Source organism: Balaenoptera borealis (genome assembly GCF_965194805.1).
Source record: "Balaenoptera borealis genome assembly, chromosome: 5".
Classification (NCBI taxonomy): Eukaryota; Metazoa; Chordata; class Mammalia; order Artiodactyla; family Balaenopteridae; genus Balaenoptera; species Balaenoptera borealis.
The window spans coordinates 69732411-69756588 of NC_138862.1; the positions used below are offsets into that span (position 1 = coordinate 69732411).

Genomic DNA, 24178 nt, shown 5'->3' on the forward strand with positions numbered 1-24178 from the left:
TGGCTGGATGAGGCAGCAGCAACAGCCCCCAACACACCACATTAAGTACTCAGGTTTAAAGAGCCTCTGTTTTGTAAGCTTCGCAGTCACTAGGACTATAAACAGAATACTGGCTAATTATTGTTTAATTATTGCTTAAAAAACCAATTGGCACAATGCAATCACTGCATTAATTACCCCATACAGCATCTGCTTTCTTTTTTGAGGTCTTCCCCATTCCTCCCCAGCCCCACACCCCACTTTAATTGAAATTCAGCTTGCTGTAACACCTCCTTTCTCCTGGCCAACTGGATCTTTCCATTCACAAGAGGGAGAAGAACAAAACAGAGAAGGCCCTGGGGATTAGGGAGTTTTGACAGCTGTCCAAGAGGAGCGCTGAGATACGGGCCAAGTACCGAGGCAGGACAGAGACAAATGAGAGACAGAAGAGAGTCACAGAGGGAAAGATAGGGACACATCGCAATAGGAATGAACTGGACAAAGAGTCACAGCGACAGGCAGAGATGTTTAAAGGGGCACTGAAAAGGGGAAAAAGGAAGAGAAAAGCTAAAAAAGAAAGGAACTAAGGAGAGTTGGTGAGGAAATGCGAAAGGCTCGGGAGGTGAAGGAGACTGGAGAGAGCCTGTCGGGAAGGAGAGGGGAAAAGTCCAGCCTCTAGGGACGGATCAGCCCAGCTTGGGGGACACGCAGCTTGGGGGGGCGGGCCCTCACACACCTGGGAAAGGGGTGGGGTGGAGGAGGCGGCCGCCGGGCCCGGAGCCCGGACCGCGCGAGGGGCGAGGCTGAGCGCGCAGGGCTGGGGCGCCAGAGCCCCCACGGCGAGCCCGGCGTGCGCCCGGTGGCCCGGGACTCGCCCGGCGGCCCCGCCCCCTCCCCGGCCGCCTCCTTCGCCGGCGCTTTTCCTGCGGGGCTCAGGAAGCCGGCCTAGCACAGCAGCGAACAATAGCTCGGGGCCCGGGCTTGGCTCCCGGAGAGGCCGGCGTGGGGAGGCGGGGGAGGGAGGCGTCCGCGCCGCCGGGGGGCCGCGGTGAGCCCCCGGCCCGGGCCAGAGCTTTAGTTGAGCTCGGCGCTGCCCGGGTCATTGTTGGCTGGGACGGAGGAGCGGGAGCCGGGGGAGGAGTTGCGAGGCGGCGGCGGCGGCGGCGGCGGAGGGAGCCAGAGGGGGAGCCAGAGAGCGAGCGAGGGAGGGAGGCTGAGAGCGAGCGGGCGGTCGAGCGAGGGAGGGAGGAGGTAGAGAGACAGGGAGGGTGGGAGGGAGGAGGAAAAATAAAGAGGAGAGCCTAGCAGGGCTGAACAATAGAGACAGGCAGACGGGCGAGGAGGAGAGCCAGCTGCCGCTGCTGAGGGAGAGCAGGCGCCCAGGCAGCTCGTACCCCGGCCCCGGCCAGACCGCAGGCGGCCAGCGCCCCCGGAGAAGGGGGACCATGGGGGAGCCGGCGGCAGGCGCCCCCAGCCCTCCGCGCGCCTCTGCCTGAGGGAGCCTCGGCGTCCTCTGCCCTAGCCCTGCCGCCCCGGCCGGCCGCCCGCCCTTGAAGCCCGGTGTCCTCCGGGTCTGCGGCCGCGGCCGCTGTGCCCCGCGCCCTCCGCCCACAGGGCGCCGAGCAGCCCTCGGCCCCAGGCTTCGCCGGCCCCCGGCTGCCCGCGGACGCCCTCCCCCAGTCATGAACCCCCCGGAGGGGGCAGCGGAGGAAGGAGGAGCCGCCGACTCGGACGTGGACGCCTTTTTCCGGACAGGTAAGCTGGGCAGGGCTCGGGGGGTTGGGGAGGGGGGCTGCTGCGCTGGATGCGGCGTCTTGGACAAGTTTGGGGAAGGAGGGCTGTTGCTGGCGTGTGCGTGTTGGGGGGCAGTCCCCCTCGTTGCCGGGGCTGGAGTGGCCGAGATTCTTGTTGTTATGGCAATGAGGGTTGCATTTTGGGGAGGGGTGGGGGCTGGGAGCTCGGCGCCCCTCGGCGTTCACCCCACTTGCGGGAGTCTGTGTTGGGGAGGCGAGAGGCGGTCCCTTCGGGCCGCCTTCTCCCGGAGCGCGGGGATGGGGCGATGTTGGATCACTTTGCAGTGCGCCGCTCCCGCTACCGGCGTCCCCCGCCCCTCCCTCGGCTCCCCCCCTCCCCCCAGCGCCTGTCAGCCCGGCTCCCGCCGCCCTGGGCCGGCACCCCTTCTCCGGCCGGCGGCCCCCGGCCCCGATGTGCAAAGAGGGACAGTGGGGACCGGGAGTCGCGCAGGCTGCAGACTGACAGTCGGGAGCGGGGCGGCCCGAGGACTGTAGTGCCTGGTGCGTGTGGGGAACCAGCGTCTCAGACTTAAGAGGCAGACCCGGCAGGGAGGGCGGTGGGCGCCTGGGACCTCCTCCTTGTCCTCCTCTTCTCCAGTTCTGGGAACGGAGGAGCTTTTCATAAGAATCACTCATTCCTGGAAGTGTGAGTTAGCGTCCCCCTCACACACACCCACTGAATCTTTGCTTGCCTGTGGTATGTAGAGCACCGCCCCCCCCAGATCTGCCTTAACAGCTGTTTTCGGCCCCTGCCACCTCCCAGCCCCCAGGTCTATAGATCCTCCTGTTCCTTGGCTACACAGCCCCTTTCCCAGAGCAGAACCGACCACCCTCATCTGCCACCACCTGTGGCCCTGTTTCTCTGATGACCAGGGTTTCTCCATCTCCTCTTTACCTGTGGCTTCCACCAACTCTTTAGGTAGAGCTCCCCATCTTCCATGTCTGGAACCATGTGGTCTGGAATCTTTTTCCCAAAGAGTCCAGTAAGTTATGGGGACCCTGGGCATCTCCCCTCTTTCTGTAAATTGGATTGGAGGACGTGAACTGATGGGGGTCAAAGAGCAGGTTGGCTTTGAAGATTCCCTGTGCACCCATCTGTTTCCTAACCTCATTGCCTTGCCCTGGAGGTCATCTGAGGGAAGGCATGGGGTGCTTTTTTGGGGAGACTTGTGGCTTTAGAAGTCAAGACTTGGTCAGCCCATATGTTCATTTTCTAGTTGGTCTGAAGAGGAAAGAGCTGGAGGATAGGAGCTGATGCCAGGACCTGGAGAAAGCAGAGGGAGCCCCTGTTATCCTATCCTGCTTCTCAGGGCTCAACCTTGCCTCCCTCCTTCCTTTTCCCCAGATGTGGATTCTAATATACACCTTCTCCATCCCCCCCTTTCTCTCTCTCTCACATACTCTCTCTCTCTCTCTCACACACACACACACACACACACTCATTCACTCACTCACTCACTCACTCACTCACTCACTCACTCACTCACTCACACAGCCCAGGAACCAAAGCATGAATTCTAAAGAGGTGCCTGACCTGATAACCTTAGTTTATTACCTAGGGGAGAGGTTCTGGGGGCTAAATGATACCTGGAAACATTCACCAGGACGTCTTCATTGACACCCCTACCATCCACCCTTTGCCTCCCATCTGGCACAAAACTCTGCCTTTTCTTAGCTCTGGGGAAAACTCTTGAAGTGTGAGCTTTCCCACCTTCCCTTTCTGGACCCACTTTTATCTTTTGGCATCCACTCCTCCTTCCCCTTTTCTACCATCCAAACACTAGATCCTGTCTATTCTCTGTCTCAGGCCCTTGGAGCAGATCTCAGTTTCTGGAGGCTTGCTAATTTCTGACAAATGAATTCACACAGTGTTAATGGTGTTAATGGCCTATAATGGTCCAATGTGTTACTTTTCCCAGGGCCTTTCAAAACACAACATGGGGCTTACATTGTCTAGCCCTGGCTCAAATCACAGAGTAAATAGCAGACTGGGTCCGTCTCCTGTGGAATCCTGTTGGGGATATTCTTCCTCCTCAGGCAGCCTTGTTGAGGGGGGCCTAGGTCTGAGGTGCACTTTGAATCAGAGAAGGGTGAAATCTTCAATGCATAAGGCTGGAAATGACTGACGACCTGTAACAAGTTGTAAGAGGGGGTGCAGACTGTTTGTGGTAGGGTCTAGGACCACCACCCACCCTGAGTGGTCCTCTGTGCTCTGCTTCCTGATCTTATCCCCTTCCAGTCTCTAGCCTGGGCTTTTGCTGGGGATTCTTAAACCTGGAAAAGACCATATTTCTTAACCGTCTCCTTCTGAGTCCCCATCTTTATGGAACATAGCACTACACCTGGTAGGCTGGACAGATTATAAATTTATTTAGTTGAACAATTGAAAAAGCTTCAAACACATTTTCAAAGTCCCTAGTGCCAGGGTTACCCCCTACTTTCTGGTGGATAATTTTGCATACACAAAGACCAGACTGGCAATTGCTTTGTCAAAACTCTGGCATACTGTGCCTCTCATTAGGCATGTTTCGAATAACTCTGTCATTTTGGTTCTTTACTTGTCCTCTTCTGATTATTTTGGTATTTCAGTTCTTTTGACATTCCCCAAATCCTACATCCATACATGTACACGGACAGAAAGAAACACACATGCACACCCCCTGCCCCCACCATTATTCTTATAGACTGGTGTATTCTGTGTCGTCTTTCTGGGAATTCTCTGATCCAAGCCTGGGAGAGTGTGTCACAATAATTTTATTGATCATGGTTATGAGGCAGAGGAGGGGAAATATGGGAACTCAGAACTGGGAATAGAAATCAATTGGAATAGAAAACCAACAAGGGCTTTTCAGCTTCTACTAGGACCCTTCTGCTGTCCAGGGTGCTACGGGATACAAAAGAAATATTGGTTTCTACCCTCCAAGAGTTTTTAAAAGAAGATTGACAATTACTGCTCAATTAGAGATTAATTACTTGCTGAACATTATGGTGCTATAAGATAAAAAGTTGGCAGAACTACAGAGGAGTGGAACTGAGGGTAGCCCTTGAAGGGGAGATGGAGGGTGGGAAGAGGATCATGGGCAAAATCTCAGGGAGGTTGAGGCATTGACATTGAGGATCCTGGGAAGACTGAGTAGAAGGTGTAGGGTAGGGAGGAATGGGAAACAGGGTTGGGTAAGTAGGGCAAGGCCAGATAGGGAGAATCTTGGGAGCCCAAGAGAGGAGATTGGATTTGATTCAGGACTGATAGGGAGTCACTTTAGGCTCCTGAGCAAGGGCATGTCCTGAAGAAAGTGGTATTTGGAAAGGTTAATCTGGGGGTCATATGATAGATGAAGTGGAAAGAGAGAGAAAGGATCCAAATGCAAAAGTGATCTGGAACTGAGGGAGAGGGGCTTGGTCTGGGTTGGTGGCAGAAAGGATGGGGACTCAGAGACCACTCTGAGAGACATTGTCAAAGGCAGAAATGTGGGTATTTGTTGACAAACTAGTTGTAGGGGGGAAAGAAAATTAAGCCCTCGAGAAAATGGTAGTAGCTGGGTTAAAAGCGTAGAGGACCAACAGTGTCCTGACTGAAGCACTCTGGTTGAGGACAGGAGCTGGTTTTGCAGGGCGGAGAATGCTGTTAGCTTTGGATGTGGAAAATTAGAGGTGACTGAGGAGCATGCAGGTGGAGTTGGTTTGTGGGAGATATGGGACTCCAGACAGGAGCACAGGTGGGAGGTTAGGGCTGGCATTGTGGCCTTGGAAGCCTCCTGAATCAAGGCTCGCTGCAGCTGAAGCTTTGTGAATGCATCAGCCCTCAGAGGGAGGGGGTGGAGGGAAGAGGAGAGGGCTAAAGTTAGAATTTGGGGGAGAAACCCTTGTTTAGGAAGTGGCAGCAAAGGAGACTTGATCCTGGAGACCCCAGGGAGTCAGCGTGGGTTCTGATGTGATGACAGGCTGCAGACAGGTTGAATAAGAGGAGTGCTGGGTAAGTGTCACTGGATGTGATAAAAAGAAAGCCACTATGAGCTCTTGGGAGCACAGTATTAGAAGAGGCATTCAGAGTAGGGATTTGGGGTGGTGGGTAGGAATCAATTACTTGCAGAGTTTACCAGTGAAAGGAAAAAGAGTTTGGGTGCTAGTCAGATGGCATGTTAGTACCAAGAAAAGGGGTTTTCATTTTTTGATCGGAGAGTCAGAACAGGTTTGGATGTGGAAGGCAGAGAGATTGTGGGCAGGAAGAACTGAAGATGCTTGGTTGATTTTTGAGTTAGATACCTGAAGAGGTGAGACAAGAGGAGGTTCCCAAGCGAAAGTAAAATCTTGACTTTGGTGAGCAGAGGAGAAACCTCCTTCTATAAGACTCAAAGGAAGAAAATTCAGAGGATAAATTTAATGAGATTGATGTGGAAATATCTTTTTTCTGTTGAGCTTTGGTTTGTGAGTCCAGACATTTTTAACTGGACTGTTTGCTGTTACTTGGACTTTGGTCAGCCTCAAACTCAACTCTGTCTTTCCAAGTCCCTAAACTAGCTTCTCCTCTTGTCTTCCTTAATCCTATAAGTGGCGCCTTCCCTTTCCTAGTCATGATATTTAGCACCTTGATATTGTCTCTGAGGAACCTCACTCTTCTAACAAACTCTATTATCTTTCACAGTGAGCCCATGCTGTTCACCCTCAGGGCCTCTGCCCTAGGCCAGGAGACCCATTATGGTGCTCATAGACTCACTAGCCTTTATTCTTGGCCCTTGGAATCTGCTCTCTCACCCCCACTCCAATTGGCATCTGCAGGCAGATTGCATTTCCTAAAGGAGATTGAACTACTTTCGTCACACCTGGTTTATGAACCTACAGTGACTTTCTGGTGCCTTCAGGGTCAAGTCTGTCCTTCACACCTCAGAGCCAGCCTGCTCTTCTCACCGTCCAAGGGCACTTTGACTCATGTTCCCTTTGAATCATCCACCCCTTCACCCCTACTCTACAAATGCAACTTATTCTTCAAGACTTTAACACCACATTCTTCTGGAAGCTTTCATAGCTCACAAGACCAACTCTCTCCTCTGAATTCCTTAAACACTCACTTGTCTATACTCATTGTCTCACTTCATCAGAGGTATTGTATTGTTTTTATCCTTTTCATACAATGAAGTGATTTGTTCTTTAAAAGATCTTTTAAAAAGCTTGTGATTCACCAAAATCAAACCAAAACAAACCGTCTCCCCCCTGTATAGATAAAGCAAACACTGCAAAATATAAGCAGTTGCTGAATTTAGGTGGTGATATATTGGTATTCAGTGTACAACTCTTTAGACTTTTCTCTCAGACAAAAACCCCATCCCACCTAGACAGAGAACTGGACATTGTCAGGTCCAGATCTGACTTGGAATAACAACCTATGTTGATGTGCAGTTTTTTGAGTAAATATCACCACCCTGTCTGGGCATTGCCAGGCACCTAAAAGGGGTAGAGTCTTTTACCTCCTGAGCTCTCTCTTGCAGCAAAGGAAAACATCTCTTTTTGATGTTGCGTTTGATGCTCCAGAATGTAAACATAACACTTAATTCAGTATTTACCATTCCTTCTTGATTCTCCTCCACTTACACCCATCATGATTTGGGCTTTTGGTCACGCCATTTCCCAAGAACTTTTGATGGAGTATTGAGAGGACTTTGTTGTTCTGAAGAGGGAAGGCTATTTCTACATTAATATATTTTAGAACATATCAACAACATTTAGGTACACCTCCATAATATTTGGGGAGCTTTGCTTTATCCTTGTGCCACCAATCATCAATAACTCAATTATTGGCACATTCTGTCCAATTGTATTTGATAATCCCTTGGGGATGGAAGAGGTGTTGGAATAAACTGAAGCTACAGAAAGAAATTAGGTGAGAAGTGACAAAAAATATTCCTGACTGTCGGTGTCAATAAAACACTAGAACAGGTGAACTAGAGGTCCTTTTTAGACGTTGGAGAATGAACACTTTTACTTTTCCAAGTTCTTTCTGGTTCTGGAACTTGGTAGTTTATTTCTGGAGTTGGGCAGTATGGTATAGTCTAGTGGTTCTCAACGGGAGGCAGTTTTGTCCTCCAAGAAACATTTGGCAATGTCTGGAGACATTTTTTGGGGTTGTCAACTCAGGGAGGGGGTTGTACTGGCATCTAGTGGGTAGAGGTCTAGGGTGCTGCTAAACATGTTATAATGCACAGGACAGGAATTCTTCAGCCTCCAAATGTCAGTGGTGCTGAGGCTGAGAAACCCTGGTTATAGCCAGAAGACCATGGGCTTTGGATCAGATAGGCTCAGCACTAACCAGGGGCAGAATCTTGGGTAAATTATATAATCTATGTCATCCTCAGTCTTCTGCAAAATGGGACCAAGGATGCTTGTTTCACAGGTTGAGAGGATTAAATAGGAAAAACGTGTAAAAAGCATCTAGTGGTTTCTGACCCACATTAGGAGCACAAGAAATACTAGCTGTTCCTGTTGTTTTTATTATTAAGTGAATGTGATGGCACAGAGGCTGAGGGAGTCTCCAGAAGGGGTACTGTGCAGGGTTTTTGACACGGGGTGGGAGGGGTGCTGGAGAGGCGTCACGATGGTGTGCAGGAGCCTGGGTGGAATCAGAAGGCTAGGGTCTGGGCCTCAGCTCTTTTTCATTCATTAATTTAATCATTTGACAAATATTTATCGAGTTCCTAGTGCAGCCATGTACTGTGCTCTGGGAGTGTATAAAATCATTGCAAGAAAGAATATAGAGCAGGAAGGAAAATGAATATAATTACAATACCCCCTCAGGGAGCACTTGAATTTAAGGGGTGGGAAAGGGAGAAAAAGCCTGTGAAAGAGGCCAAAAAGGTCAGGCAAGAGAGCAGGAGGTGAACCCTCCCCTTTGCTCTCTACTTATCTGCATGACATGGGCAAGTGAGTAACATCTGTGTAAGATGAGGGTAATGCGCCCCGCCACCCAGTTTCCTTATAGGGCTGTTGAGAGACTCAAATAAGATACCGTGTGTGAAAGGTCTTTATAAGTTGTACAATTCTATCCAAATATGTGTAGATAGTTCCTTCCAAATCAAACATTCTATTACTCTAAGTACCACCTCTGACAAGTATTATCTTATTTAATCTGACCTTCATGGGACATTTTTCAATCCTTCTCAATTTGGTTTCCCAAGGGGACTGGATGGGGCACCCTCCTTACAACAAATCAGGGCACTCCTGTTCTCTCCTCCTCCACAAAAGTATATAAATGCCAGTTCCCCAGACCCTGGCCCACATGGCCCCATGCCATCTGGAGGAGCCCAGCGAGAATGGGGTTCTTGCTTCCACTGAGCCTCAGGTGGGTGCAATGAATCAGTCCCTTCCCGCTCCTCCTCTGTCTGCGTGCAGTTCAGACTCCTCCTGCCACGCCTTTGAGTGTGAATGACTGGCAGCAAAATAACTAGGAAATGATTGACAGCCACAGGGCTGTTGGATCAATAGAGCTGCTTGAAATCGTGTCTGCTGAGGAGTGAGGGAACAGAAAGAATTAGCTGGGAGAACAGAGGAATTAATACAGGGAAGTAAAGAAGAAACTGTTGGAGAATTAGCTTCGTCTCTTCCCCTTCTGTCCCTTGGCATTATTAGAAGGGAGCTGGTTATAAGCTAGAAAACACAGATATGAGGGATAAACAAGGAGAGTGAAAAGTGACAAATGAACTGTGTTCTCAAGGAAGTAGCTACTTCTCGAGCTGAGACCTGAAGGATGGGTAGGATTTGGATGGGGAAGACAGAAGGTATTGGAACAGTGTTAGAAAAAGGCACGACCATCCATGGCATATTTGGGGGCAGTAAGTGGTCCAGTTTGTGTGACTTAGAGGATTCAGGTGGAGGATCAATGGGAGATAAAAATCAGAAGGGGGTAGGGACCAAGTTGATTGACTGTTTCATTTATTAAACATTTATTGGACTCCTAGATAATCAAGGGCTTCGAATGGCAGGCCAAGGAGTTTGGTCTTTCTGCAGTTAGCTTTCAGGAGCCACTAAAAGTTTCTGAATGGGGTGGTGACATGATGAGGAAGATAAATCTGGCAGCCCTGCAGAGGGTCAGTTGGAATGGGGGAGGAACTGCTAGCCAGGGTTGGATTGGGAGACCACTGTGATAGGTTAGGAGGGCCTGAACTTGAGATGGCACAGTGGAAATGGGGAGGCGGGGATGGATATGAGGGAGCTCGTGGATGTAGCGTCTATAGGACTTGGTAACTTGGATGTAGAGGTGTTAAGGAAGAGTCAGGACTCAAAGATTACTCCAACTCTTAGAGCTGGGTGACTGGGGAGGATGGAAGTACCTTAAATGAAAATTAGGAGTTAAGGAAGAAGAGGAGCAGCTGTGGGGAGGCAGGAGGAGAGGCAGGATTTGGGAATTTACTTTGGGACATGTTGCTTTTCAGGTGTCAGTGAAATAGCTTAGGGAGGTGTTGATTCAGTAGGCAGATAGCAGAGGGAGTCTGGAGCTTTGGAGGGAGGCCAGAGACTGAAATATAGATTTGGGAGATATCCGTAACAAGTTGTGTCTGGAGCTATCAGAATAGATGAGATAATAAATGAAAAACATATAGAGACTTAAGGGCAGAGGGCCAAGGACAGAGCTGTAGACTCACGTGAAGGGCTGGAGGAGCACCAGGAGAGAGCAGGGCTTGGAAACAGTCTGGTCATCAATAGGGTCTAATGCTGCAGAGAGGTTGAGGGAGAGGGGGACGGAGCAAACCCTGTGGGTTCTGGAAACTGGAAGATCACTGGTAACCTTTGAAATAACAGTTTCACTTGTGTATGGGAGGTGGAATTCAAATTTCAAGGGAAATGGGGAGTGAGTGGATGGGGAGGAAGTGGTGGGAGTGCATATAGATGATTCTTTGGAAAGGTTTGGCTGTGAAGGGAAGGTTAAAAATAATAAGGTAGTTGGAGATGGGTAGCAGAGTTGAGGGGAGGATTTTTTTAGGTAGGGAAGATCTGTGAATACCTACCGGTGGGGAGGAGGGAGAAGGCAGGCTTGGGGAAGGGAATGAATATTTAGAAAAGAGGAGCAGTTGAAGGAAGAAGATCCTGGATGAGCCTGTAAGGGTGGATCTCCAGGTAGCTGGGGGGTGAGCCTTGGCCAGAGGAGGAGACTGGGGGAAGGCGGACTTCAGTAAAGTAGCAGGCTGGCCAGCAGTTCTGCTGAGGGCACAATGTGCTTGGTCAACAGCCCCAGCACAGAGAGCATCAGCTGGCTTGGAGACTCGGGGGCTTGTGGTCCTGTGCTTGGGGCGGATAGTTCAAGCTGAAGGCAGCTGTGAAATGGGTGAGCTGGGTTGGTGTGGCTCCAGAAGGCCCCTTGGACAGAGAAGCTAGGAAGCAAGGCTGGGAGGTCCCAAAATAGCAATCCTTTTAGAAGTGCTAGTGGCTTCCTTTAGCAGGCTGGGGTGGGATTTGCTTCAGGCTGTAGAGGGGTCTGCAGAATCACTTCCTACAGAGTGTGAGTCAGAAAGGCAAGTTGAGGGGTGGGGTGGAGGGTGAGTGAGGACAGGACAGAAGGAGGAGGGCTCAGACAAGAATGTGTAAGGGCAGCCTTCTGAGGAGGGGTCATGCCTGGCCATCGGGCACTGTCTCTGTGAGGGAGGGACCTGTTCTTGAATTTTCGGTTTCCTTAATGCCTCTAGAGGTTCTAGAAGAAAGAGGAAGCAGACCAGGGGTCATGGAGGAGCCTTTTTCCCATTTTTCTCCATGAAGAGGAACCCTTCACACCAGAGGAAAGATGCCAATGAGCACACCCATTCCTTTGGCTCCAAAGTACTCCCTTCAGCTCTCATTTTAGGGGCAAACCCAAGAACTGTCATCAAGTGAGGCATCTTATATGGCCCTCTAGGGGATGGAAGTAGGAATCCGGGGGCTCCTGTTACCAAAAGGTGGGCTGTGGGGGACTGGGTTTATATTTCCTAGAGCAGGAGGAGGTGGGAGTTTCCTTAGGTATGGCTCAGTTTCAGAATCATAGAGTCTTAGAACAGGAACTTACTAGCTGTGTGACCTTGTGCAAGGTACAGCCTCTCTGAGCTTCAGTTTCCTCATGAGTAAAATGGGTAAAAAAAAAATCTTACCTATCAGGATCACTTGATTTGGTAGTTATAGATTGTGATAGTTATATTCATATTGTAAATAGTAATAGAAATGGGATGATATTACTAGTAATAGAATATGACTATATATAATATTAGTAGTAAAACTATATTGTATATATTATATATATGATCATATTACTAGATAGATTTTCCAAATCATGAAAATTATGCTTCAGTAGCTTGCTTCCTCCTCTCCACTCCCCTCCCCTGCGATACCCTCCCCATCTTTCCTCCCTCCCTTCCTCCTTCCCTTGCTTCCTTCCTTCTTTCCTCCCTTCCTTGTGCATAGTTAGGTAGGGATGTGATTTTTAAGCTTGCAGTTACAGTTATTCCAGGGTATGGCAGACAGGGTCTGGGAATGTGTTTCCACCCCTTGCCTTTTACACTCTTACCCTGCAGCCTGGGGACAATGGACATCTATGGGGAATGGGGGTGGGGAAACACAGTGTTCAGTTGGCAGCTGGACAGTGGGCCTAGAGGGAGACCCAGGAGACTGGCAGATGGTTAATTGGATGTGACAAAAGGGGACTGGGGGAGGGGTCTGGGGCTCCTGGGGGATTCCTGTCTCTGACTTCTTATTCTCCTGGAAAGGAGATTGTGGGGAGAGGGAGGAGTATCTCTAGGAGCAGTTAGGGGAAAAGATTGGCAGGACTCCATGTTGGGTCTGTGGCCATGGAAGGACAGAATGCCATTGGGAGTGATGTCACAGCTTTAATTTGTAGGGTGGGTGCAAGATGTTGTCTCTTCTCTGTATCCCAGTCCACTGGCACATAACAGGCTCAAATACTTGGATATAAATAGAATGCTTAACCAACTATTGGAACAGTATAATTTTCTAGTCATTCTTCATGGTCCTAGCCATTGAGTTTTGACAGCTAAATATCATGATTACTTTTGATGAGAACTGGACAAAGACTGATCAATTTCAGTGAACACTAGATTTAAGTGAGTGGATCTCTTCATTCATGCTTGCATTCATTCATTCAAGTATCAGACACCAGCTGTGAACCTAATAAGTGCCAGGCACTGGGGCTACACCAGCAAGTTAGAAATCATCTTTCCCACATGGAGAGTAACAGTCTGGTGGGGTTGCCTGACACACAAACAAAGGATTGCATGCTGTACATTGAGAACATAATGAAAGATCAACAACCTCACCTGCATGCGTGTGGCGAGGATTCACTGAAGAGGGGATGCTTATGCTGAAATAGATGAGGAGGTGATGAAAACGAGAATAGACCACTGTTGAAGAGGTTTGGTAATAAAAGTAAGGAGACTAATACGATGGTAGTTGAAGGGGTATTTTGGGAGTACTGGTACTCTTCTGTTTCTTGATGATAGGTGAGATCTGTTTGTGCACTTTCAGTGAGTTGTAGACTTATGTGCAATTTTATGCATGCAAATTATACTTCAATAAAAATTTTTTAAAGGTTATCAGGTCCAGTGAAGTTTTGTTTTGTTTTTTAAAGAGAGAGAAAAATCTTTGAATGTTTGCAAAAATCATGGGAGGAAGTAGTGGTAGACACTGAAGGTGATAGAAGGTGGTATGTGTGGGGGTGGGGTACCAGAATGGGCACCAGCTTCTTCAAAAGTCAGCAAAGGATGAGAATTCCCAGGCGAAGAGGTTATCTCTGGGATGGAGGGGTACTTCTTCCTCTGTGGCTATGGGAAAAGACCAGGTGGTTTTCAGGTCACGTGTATAGGTCAGATGGTAGAGCCCTTATTAAGCTCATTAAGAAAACTGACCTCAGTCTTCTCTGGGATTGGGAACCAAGGTCATCTGAAGGACTGAGGGGTGCTGAGATCCTGCGAAGAGAGGAGACGGATTGGATCCATCCTCTGGAGAATGAGTGAGAATTGCATTAAAGAATGATCTGTCTAGTTGAGTTCAGAGTGGGCTAGGTGTTCAGACTTCTGCATCTTGCTCAGCCCTGGAGCCTCTGGAGTAGAGGTGAAAACAGAGGATTCTTGAGTCCTTATTTGGTGACTTGGATGAGAGGTCCAAGGTGGAGGTGAGTTGTGCACCAGACTTGTTTGGACACTAGTCTCTTACCAGAACTTTACTCAACATTGATGACTCCAAGACATTTTGGAAGCCCTACCTTGGAAAGTGGTCATGTCTGGTTTCCCCAAGTAGGCTGTACCTTTTGCTTTGGAATTGTCTGTCTTCTTCTCAACACTGAATTTAGTGCCTTGCAGATACTTGCTTGATTAGTATTTGTTGCCGTGACATTTTTTTTTTAGAGAGCTATTTATTGGTGTGTAGGTCATTGGGAGTTTTATAATTAAACATTATGCTAAGGAAATGAATCTTTTTTTTTTTTTTGTGGACAGGCAGTTCTACCTTAAACAAAAAGACCTATGAAATCAATATTTACTGTGAAATATAGCGAAAAACTCTTGTTTATTCTGGATTAATTAGAGGGGATCCCTTTTATTGCTTGTTTACAAATATACCATAGGCACTGGAAAACTAAAGAAGCACCCTTCTTTTGCAAAAATCCACATAGGGAAGTTCAAACATTCAAATGGACCAACTAATCAATATTGACCGAGTGTCTGCAATGTGCCCAGTGTTATGCCAGATACTAAGGGGGCTGCTAAAGGTGGATAACAAATGGTCCTTGTTCCTGAAGAGTTTATGGTCTTGTTGGGTTAGGGGGAGACTGGTATAGGAAAAAATGGCTAATTGGAAGTCAATCAGAAAGGGAATTTCACTCATTCATTGATTCATTTAATATGTGTTTACTGTCTATAAGCTAAAAGATAATTTAAGTAACTGGTAAATAAGGTTTCATTTAGAGAGATTTGATTTTCTTATACATCATAGAACATTTATTTAGACATTTAGACTTTTTCCTAAATGAAACCATTTTCCCCAATTAATTTAAATGTATGTTATATCAGTATACACGTTATCTATTGAGCAACTGAGTCATTCATAAGCCAGTACCCTTTACATGGGGTAACGTTAAGAAGACAGAGGATTTGTTGCTTTTCTGGAGGGGTAAAGGCATTGACACTTACTGTTGTAAGAAATAGTTACACAAAATGGAAGTACAGGATCTATGGTTAAAAGTGAATGCTCTTTCTCCCTCCTTTTCCCTGATGTTAAGATAAATTCAATGGACGTATGTACTTGTTACATATACAAATATGTGTTTATACAAATGCATAGATTTCTTTAATATTTTAACAAAAAAGAGAATTATGCTATACCTGTTATTCTGCAATTTGTTTTTATCACTTTATAATCATGGACATTTTTCCACGTCAGTGCATATGTTCTACCTCCTTTGTTTGGAGAGTTGTGTTACATTCTGTTGTGTGGATGTGCCACATTTTATTTAACCATTCTCCTAATGATGGACATTTATAAACCAGCTTTTCTGAGGACCAGTGTTTGTTCTGGGACATTATTTGGTCCAAAGAGTAGCAAGAATGGTCACCCATTATTTGATCGTTTTCAAAGGTGACTGTGAGACAGTCATAGGATCAAGGTGTTTCTTCTGCTTTTATCCTCAGGAGGGAGGGAGAACAGCCAGTCCTGTTCTCTGGAGGCTAATTTTCTGTGCAATGTTTACAGACGCTTTTATTAATGACATTTAAATAAATGGTAGAGGCCATTCTTGGCTTTTTTTGCTGTATGCCTTTAAGTGACTTAGGAGCCAGATTTGCAGTCACAATTAGACAAAAAAAGCCACATGTGTTTTGTGGGTTTGAGTGAAAGTTAATTCCAATACCACAGGTATGGAAGTGCTTTAGGTTGTGTGTGCAAAAGCCATAGTCTGTGTTTGGCTAGAAGAATTCAACGATGTGATTTGGGAGACCTCGGTTTCCAATTCTGCCCACCACTAATTATCTCTGTGACTTGGCTAAGCCAGTTAAAATGTCTGTTTTTACAGATGGAACCTGTCTTTCCTCATCTGAAGAAAGAGGTAAACATACTTGCCCTGCCATACATCATAGGAGTAGTATGAGATAAAGTGAGATAATAGAAGGAAAATGCTTTGGACAAATAAAATTGCTGACTCAATGAAAAGGGTTTTTGTTTGCTGCCTTTCTCTGGGGTCTCCCTTAGTTTTGAGTGTGGTTGAAAGCTGAGCTAGGGTACTCGGATGGGAGTGACAGCCGTACCGCGTTTGAGGCTGTACATTTTTTCATGTCTGGTAGGAAATTGGTAGCACTAGAGATGGAGTGAAACGTTTCATGATATGTTCCATTTGCTTTTGGAAAAGCGACGTGTGTGAGAGTGGAAGAGTGGTTCATCTAACTGCCCAGAATAGCTGTGGGTTTCTCTCTGATGGGTGACACTGCAGCTCAGTTGCACACTCTTTATCACCCAGACGTGCAAAGAAAATGTAGCTTTTAAAATTTTCTAATGTGGAGCTAATCTCCCTCCAGCCCAACTTGGCTAGTTTATAGTATGTCATGTGTGTGTTTTTTTTTCTCCCCACTGATTGGTCTTTTTGGATGACTGTTTCAGGTAAATTTCTCATTCACTGCAATTTTCTTCTGTTTTCCCACTTCTCTGGGTCTGGGTGTGTAGAGGTGCACCTGTGAACTTGTGGTGATAGTGGCGGGGGCAGGGGGAGAGGGGTGCTTGGAGCCATGGCATGATGGTTGGATTCCCCTGATCTTTGCTTCATGGGGGCTGGTCTGGTCTGATCTGATCCCTGTACTAGTGTCTTGCTTTCTGGGGTATTGTGCTGATACCCAGCACTAACATTCATGTCTTGACTATTTGCCTGTGGGGTCAAAGTACCTGCGCATGGCAGCCTCCTAGTCCTGACCCCAGGCCTCTGCCTAGTCAGTGGCTCTCTAAGCATCTCTGAGTACCATCATCAGGGGATGAAGAAATATATAGATCCCCAGCTTACTCAGTGCCAACTATGAAAAGACAGAACCTCTATGCCTGGCTTGCCTAACTAGATACCCACTTGGCCAGTGCTGTGTTTTCATCCCGTCACCTCCACACCATGTGGATCAGGATATGGGACTGAATGGCAGCTGTTGACCTAGAGGCCTGCGGCCTCCTCAGGAGTGGCCTTAGGGTTCTCAGGTGCTTTCACACCTATTGAGATGTTATATTCTAAAGCTGCCCCCTTCACCCCAAACCCTGGTTGGGCCTTGAGGTGGTAGATAGGAGGAAGCTGGGACCCTGGTGTCCCATCTCCTAGACTGGATTTTTGCCACATTCTCCTGATGCTTGAGGGAGAGGGCTTCTTCTCCTTCTCTTGTAGCAAGGATCTCCCTAATGTGGCATCTTGAGTACTCTTTACCTTTGGTTTAGAATGATCTCTGTGGTCAAGTACACCCATTTTGGAGCTTGATGTGTTGATTCCCCCACCTCAAGAATGTGTTGAGAATTCAAGCTGCACACTAAAAAAATTCCTATCCAGGATGTCAACAGCTGAACTTGGACGCTTTCTCTTTGCTTGCTACTAAAACTATCCTGATCTTCCCTGAGGCAAGTAGATGCTTCTGACAGAGTAAGGGGGAGGTTAAATGTATGTAAGGACACGCAAGAGAGAAAAATACATTGTATTTTTAAACAGTGTTATCCTAATTAAAACAATAATTTTGGGGAAAAAAGGTTTAGAAATGGGGCTTCTAAGACTGCCTTCATTGGGATTCTGTCTACATACATGTATGCATTTATGTGCATGTAAGCATGTGAGGGTGCGGCATTGTTGATTCTTCCAGCAAGCATTTGGTGAGCACTTCTTACATCCCATGCACTGTGGTCCAGAGGGGAACATGGTGCAGTCTCTGTCTTCAAGGAGCTCCCAGCTTTAGGAGGGCGATGGGTGGTGATGGATTACTTACAGAGCTGCACTGCTGACGCCTGCGTTTCTGTCTGGTGAATATGACTAATGTTTGAGTTAGGGGCCTCTAATGGGTCTGGGTTCCCTCTTACCTTGCTAGGATCTGCTTTCCAAGTCTCTTCAGCCTCCTAAAATGACCAGTTCTAGTCAGTTTTGCTTTTTCCAAATAAAGCTAATTCCTTTAACATCAGCCTAGGTTTTCATGAACATGTATTCTATAGAAAGGATGTGTTAAATAAGATCAATTGAAATAGATAATAAAAAAATAGAAAAATGAAGTCCAGCTTAGGGCTATTGCTCTGCTTCTTTTGTGGTGGAGCTGTTTATTTGCTGTTATTATTATTTTTTTTTTAATTTTTTTTTAAATTTTTTTTTTTTTTAATGCTATTCTTGTCTGCTTACATTCTTTTTATGTATGTATGTATGTATGTATGTATGGCTGTGTTGGGTCTTCGTTTCTGTGCGAGGGCCTTCTCTAGTTGTGGCAAGCGGGGGCCACTCTTCATCGCGGTGCGCGGGCCTCTCACTATCGCGGCCTCTCGCTGCCGAGCACAGGCTCCAGACGCGCAGGCTCAGTAATTGTGGCTCACGGGCCGAGCTGCTCCGCGGCATGTGGGATCTTCCCAGACCAGGGCTCGAACCCGTGTCCCCTGCATTGGCAGGCAGACTCCCAACCACTGCGCCACCAGGGAAGCCCTGCTGTTTGTTTTGTTTTGTTTTTGTTTTTTTAAAGGAATTCCTTTATTTTTATTATTTATTTATTTATTTATTTATTTTTAGCTGTGTTGGGTCTTCGTTTCTGTGCAAGGGCTTTCTCTAGTTGCGGCAAGCGGGGGCCACTCTTCATCGCGGTGCGCAGGCCTCTCACCATCGCGGCCTCTCTTGTTGCGGAGCACAGGCTCCAGACGCGCAGGCTCAGCAGTTGTGGCTCACGGGCCCAGTCGCTCCGCGGCATGTGGGATCCTCCCAGACCAGGGCTCGAACACGCGTCCCCTGCATTGGCAGGCAGACTCCCAACCACTGCCTGCTGTTATTTTTAACCAAAATTCTTCCACTTCTTCTTTTTTTTTTTTTAAATAAATTTATTTATTTATTTTTGGCTGCGTTGTGTCTTCATTGCTGCACGCAGGCTTTCTCTAGTTGCGGTGAACGGGGGCTGCTCTTCATTGCGGTGTGCGGGCTTCTCATTGTGGTGGCTTCTCTTGTTGTGGAACATGGGCTCTAGGCGCACGGGCTTCAGTAGTTATGGCATGTGGGCTCAGTAGTTGTGGCGCACGGGCTTAGTTGCTCCACGGCATGTGGGATCTTCCTGGACCACGGCTCGAACCCATGTCCCCTGCATTGGCAGGCAGATTCTTAACCACTGCGCCACCAGGGAAGTCCTCTTCCACTTCTTTTACACAGGAAGACTTCTGTGTTTTACATACTGTTCTCACTCCAGGGCTCTGGGACTCTAGTAGCCCTAGTAACTATGAGCAGTGTTTCTCATTTGACCAGGGAAAATGAGAACCCTGCTCCCTGTGAAGGTGGCAGAAACTGGGAGACTGGCAAACCAGGTGGGCCAGGAAAGTACAGAAGAAAACCAAAGCAGGCAAATGATGGTGCCAGCTGGTTGGGTTCAAGTGGAAAGAGCGGGGCGCTGGGCATCAGGAGCACAGTTTTCTGATTGATGAGGTTGGTAAACCCCTTTCCCTCTCTTAGACAATGAGGGAGGTGAGCTAGGTAGTCTCAAATGTATCATCCATCTTCAACATTCTGAGCTAACTGGACAACAGTAAAGCCAGCAGGGATAGAAACCCCGTGGTAAGTGGTCTCAGGACCTTTATGCTGTGGTTGGTTCTCTGAAGACTTTCCATCCTTCTGAGGCCTTTGGTCTGAGCAGCTGTAGTCAGCTTGGTCAGACCCCTGGTGCCAGAGCTCATAGGTGACCCCACATCCTTGCTTGGTGATCAAGGGCTCTTAATTCCCTTGAGGAGAATCATCCTGATGGTCAGCAGTAGCGTCAAACTATTTTGTCCCTTAGAACCTTTTGAAAGAAGGGCCAGGTTTCTGGGACTTCTGGGTCTGTGTTGAAAAGCCTACACTTCTCAGCCTGTTCCTTTGGACCCCAAGTCTGTCATTAGGGATGTGTCTAAACACCCTAGAGAATGCCCTCACCAGGGCTCCATCAGAGCTGCTCTACCAGTTCTCTCAAGGCATGAGGACTAATTTAATGATCTTCCTGCCAGCTCATGTTCTTGACCTTTTCTTCTTTTGAGTCACCTAGAGAAGATGGTGAAAGCAATCCAAAATCTTCATTTCCTAGGACATGTGCAAACCCAGCCCAACCACACCATCTCAAGAGGAGGCACTGGGTAATTGAACTGCTGTCTTGGCTTTCTTCTACATTTCCTTCTACCCAGAACTCCATCTCCTTTCCCTCACATTCTTTACACCTTCAGAGAACTCATATTTTGACAGAGGGAAACAAATTAGTTTTTTTTAAAGTACATCGAAACATTCCAAGTGTATAATATGACTACACTAGTAGAATCCAGGGACATAAACAGGGCAGTGGTGAAGCCTATTTTGGCAGGTGTGGTGGTGGTCATAGAGTAGGAGATGCTTGAATGGCATTTGGAAGATGCGCTCATTATCCAGAGTGACAGGGTCGGGAGGAAATTCCTGGCGAAGGGAGAAGGGTGGGCAAAGGCAGAAGGTTGTGTGAGATTATGGGGGATTAGAGGTTGTGGGTGCTTTCACCAAGCCTGGCATCACAGGGATCACATTGGAATCATAGGAATATTTCACAAGCTACTCTAGCTTTCTACTTTAAAGGGGTTTAGCACTGCTCTATTCTTCAACCTCTTAAAACATTTTGAATACAAAACATAAACAAAGTGATGGAAGCCTGGACAATTATATACCCAGACGTCTTTTCCCATGAGGATGGTGAGTGTGCATGCCTGTGTGCATATATGTGCAATGTGCATGTGTGTGGTGTTGCTCATGCTTTGGATACAAATGTGTGTGCTTCTTCCATCATACTGGGTTCTTGACACAGTATCATTTTTCAGCATTAAAATTCCCGTCACCTCCCAGAAGTGCTCCTTTTAGGATCCATTTCTGCTTGGCTTGGTGTGCACAAACATTCCAGTGGGATTGATTGCTTGTGTCAAATTAATTCTTTTTCCTTCCCAGGGAGAGTGTCTGACATGTGCAAAATGGGGAAATCCCTAGGCCTCTAGCCAAATGTAAGCTCAGATAGACGAGTAAAGTCAGGTTTGGGTCAAGAATTGGTCTAGGGAACCCACAGAGCCTGCACCTGGATACTTAAGCTACCTTTCCCAGCATGTTTTGTGACTGTTCCTAGGCAACAGGAAAACTTGGGACTGGGTAGAGATGGCTGCATACAAGAGGCTTGGGTCTTTTCAGCATTAGCTGTGGTACCATTTCCTCTTCTATGCCCCATCTTCCTATTACTGCTTTATTTAAAAGGTTGCAGAAGCCTCTGGAAACAAATGGAGAACATGCTATCATTCTCCACCCAACTGTGTTGAAGCATCAGGGAGCTCTGGGATAGTTTTCTTTTCCACCTCAGCCCTGATGCTTCCCTGCAGGCTTTGGTGGATCCTCATAATGTACCTCTCAGGCCTTTCATAACAGGTAGCCCCAGACAGCCAGCCTTACCACATTGTGCCTGAGTCCAGACACCAGACCAGGGACCTTCAGACTATCTTTCCCACAGTTGGAACCATTGATTTACTGACCTGTGAACAGCAGGGTGGTTTAGACTGTACTGTCCACCGATGAACTAATTAGTATCTTGGCAGTAGGAGCTTTGTGAGTGTGTGATAAAGTCTCCCTAAGAATGGTTGTGTATTCTTTTCCTATAACCTGAAATTCTGGATGTCCTGATTAGCACTTAGTAACTTTAAGATAAACTTTGTGGGTTATGATTATCCGTAGGTCTAGCCAAAGTTTCTCTAGGAGTTTATTGTCTATAGTCTTGTTGAATGTAGCTCTTTAATTAGCGGGATTATGGCAAATATCTTAGCTCATTTAGTTAACCATTAACCTCAGGACCTCTGGAACTTTAAAAAGAAGCCTGGTGAATTCCTCATGCCAAAGAGTAAAAATGCTAGATTTCCATATTATCTGGTGTTACAATTACTTTCTGGGGAGGGAGGTGGGATTTGAATTCTATTCGCCGAAAACTTTTACATAAATTGATAACAGAAATGATTTTTAGTATTTCCCAACAGACTCCATAGTGCATCACTTCTAGCAGAGGCACACTTCAGGCTTGGTTATACAATTTAGTGCTCTGTAATTCTCATAGAATCTGATTGTAATGTCTGATTTTTGAGCTGGGACAACTGGGCTGCTGGAGGAGTGCAGGGATCACAGAAGTCTGCTGACTGTTAGCCAGAATGCTTCCTCTGCCGTGCTCCTGATGCCACCCAGTGTGTGTCTTGAATCCAAGAGGAGATCACCTAATGTCTTCCCTCTGGTCTGGCCCAGTTGCTAAGCTCTTACAGCCATTCAGTTGTTCTACCAAGTTTTTTAGAAGATTTATTTGATTTGTTATGCATAGAGGTAATTCTCTGACTGAGACTTTTTTCAGAACACCCTAATTATTCCATCTAGCACCACAGTAGGTATTGAATAAGCATGTTTGTGATTTCCCCTTAGGTTTTAGTTTTCCACATGACAGAGACCAAGGCACATCCCCTAGGTCCTCTGTGAGAGACCCATGGCCAAGCGTGCAATCATGTGCTACCTTAGGTTTCCCAGGCCCTAGGGCCATAGAACTGTAGATTTGGCAGGATCTGACGGCATGGGTGGCATCATCAAATCCAACTCTAAATCCCTCTAAAGTAGAGCAGAAGGCCAATCCTTTTAGGGCTCTGCAAGCACTCTGGTGGGTGTCGCTTTTTTGCATGCCAAGACTTTTCAGTTCTTCTGCGTTTAAATGGTTCTGCATCCAGGTACACACTTTATTCATTCCTTCCAGTTCCCTCAATATATGTACTCCTGAGGCTTTGTTCTGTGGGACTTTTCCATTTCTGGGCTGTTGGATTCAGTTTGATTTCCCCATACATCAGCTTAAATGGGAGAGCCTGTGAATTCCTGGAGAGCCTTTGTAGAGGTTAAGAATAAAGGAAGCAATTTATCTCTTCAAGTGTCAGGACTTTTAACCCTATGTTTTTCATCCTCGACTTCAGGGTGGTTTAATCTTCTGCAGCCCCTTGCCTTGCATGTCATGTGTATTCTGTGGTTGAGGCTGCATTTTCCAGGCACTGCTCAGTCCTTGAAATGAAATTTATATATGATGATCTTTTTTGGGGGGTGCCGGAGGACTTCCCCAGAAGTGTGATCAGTGGAAGTCGGCCCAGCTTTGGATGTCAGTAGAGACCTTCACAAGTCTTCTGGCTGGCATGTGGCACAGTTATGGCTGCAGTGTGGTACAGAGGGGCATGTCCCTGTCTGGGGTTGGGAGAGCTGTGTGCTGCTTTTAGCTCTGTGCTGGCCTCCTCTGTGATCTTGGGCAGGACACTCACCTCCCTGGGCCTGAGTTTCTCCACTGGAGACTGAAGGTGCTGAAATGGATGATTATCATTTTGAAAGTCTGCAAGGTCTCTTTGAGAATGTTCTTTAGGGAAGGGTGGTCCTCTGCCTATCTCAGCTCTGGCAGTCCTGTAAAGATTGCCTTGGGGGGTGGGGGGTGGGTGGGGAGGAAATCCCTGTTTTCACACGTGACACACAGAATTCAGAATAAATTGTCATTGGCTGATATCTGTACCCAGCCATTAGAAATTCAGCAATGACAAACTCCCAGTTTTGCCAGTCTCTAGGTGAGCTGTACAGGATAAATTCTGAGCCAGTTATAGTATCCTTAGTTCATACTTTTATAGGACCTGCCAAATATTTATAGGCTTCCCAAGAAAGTGCAGTCAACAATTTTGGGGTGCCATAATCTATATATAACAACTACTCTTAAATATGATTTGTTTCCTCTCCTGGTCTGTAGAGAGGATTTTTGAAAGGAGAAAAGTTTTGTTTGAATTTTCTCAGAGCCTTCAACTTCTTTAAATTGGATATTTGGCAAATATTCTTCCCCAGAGAGATCTGTCTTGGCTGGCCCTGCCAAATCTTTTCCCTCCCTAGTAGAGGGAGTTTTAACTTCCACTGATTTATCCTTTATCACAATTGGCTTGGTGAAGAGCTGGTGGGGAGGGTCATCCTCAGAGTGCTTCTTCCCCTGGAGATTAAGCCTCCAGGACCATATCCTGTTCTTTTTCTTGGAGCTGCCCCTATTGCACTCCCTCTTCTGCCACTCTGTCTTCAGATAGGAGTATTATTCTGGAAGCTGGGCTGAGGATGAGAAACTGGGATTGAGGAAACACAAGTAAGATTTAAAGGTCAAGAAATTCTCAAAGCTTATAGAATGACCAAGAGAGGGTGGCCAGGT

General features: G+C 47.1%; 1 protein-coding gene across 1 annotated transcript in view; it reads left to right on the forward strand.

The window, feature by feature from the left end:
* The first annotated feature begins 753 nt into the window (after positions 1–753).
* LOC309628861 (kalirin-like) overlaps positions 754–24178 on the forward strand; it is a 258727-nt gene continuing 235302 nt past the window's right edge. Inside the window, exons 1-2 of the mRNA XM_082392348.1 lie at positions 754–1230; positions 1262–1734. Of these exons, the coding sequence (XP_082248474.1) occupies positions 1662–1734 (73 nt within the window). The 5' untranslated portion in view covers positions 754–1230; positions 1262–1661. The remainder of the gene's footprint in view (positions 1231–1261; positions 1735–24178) is intronic.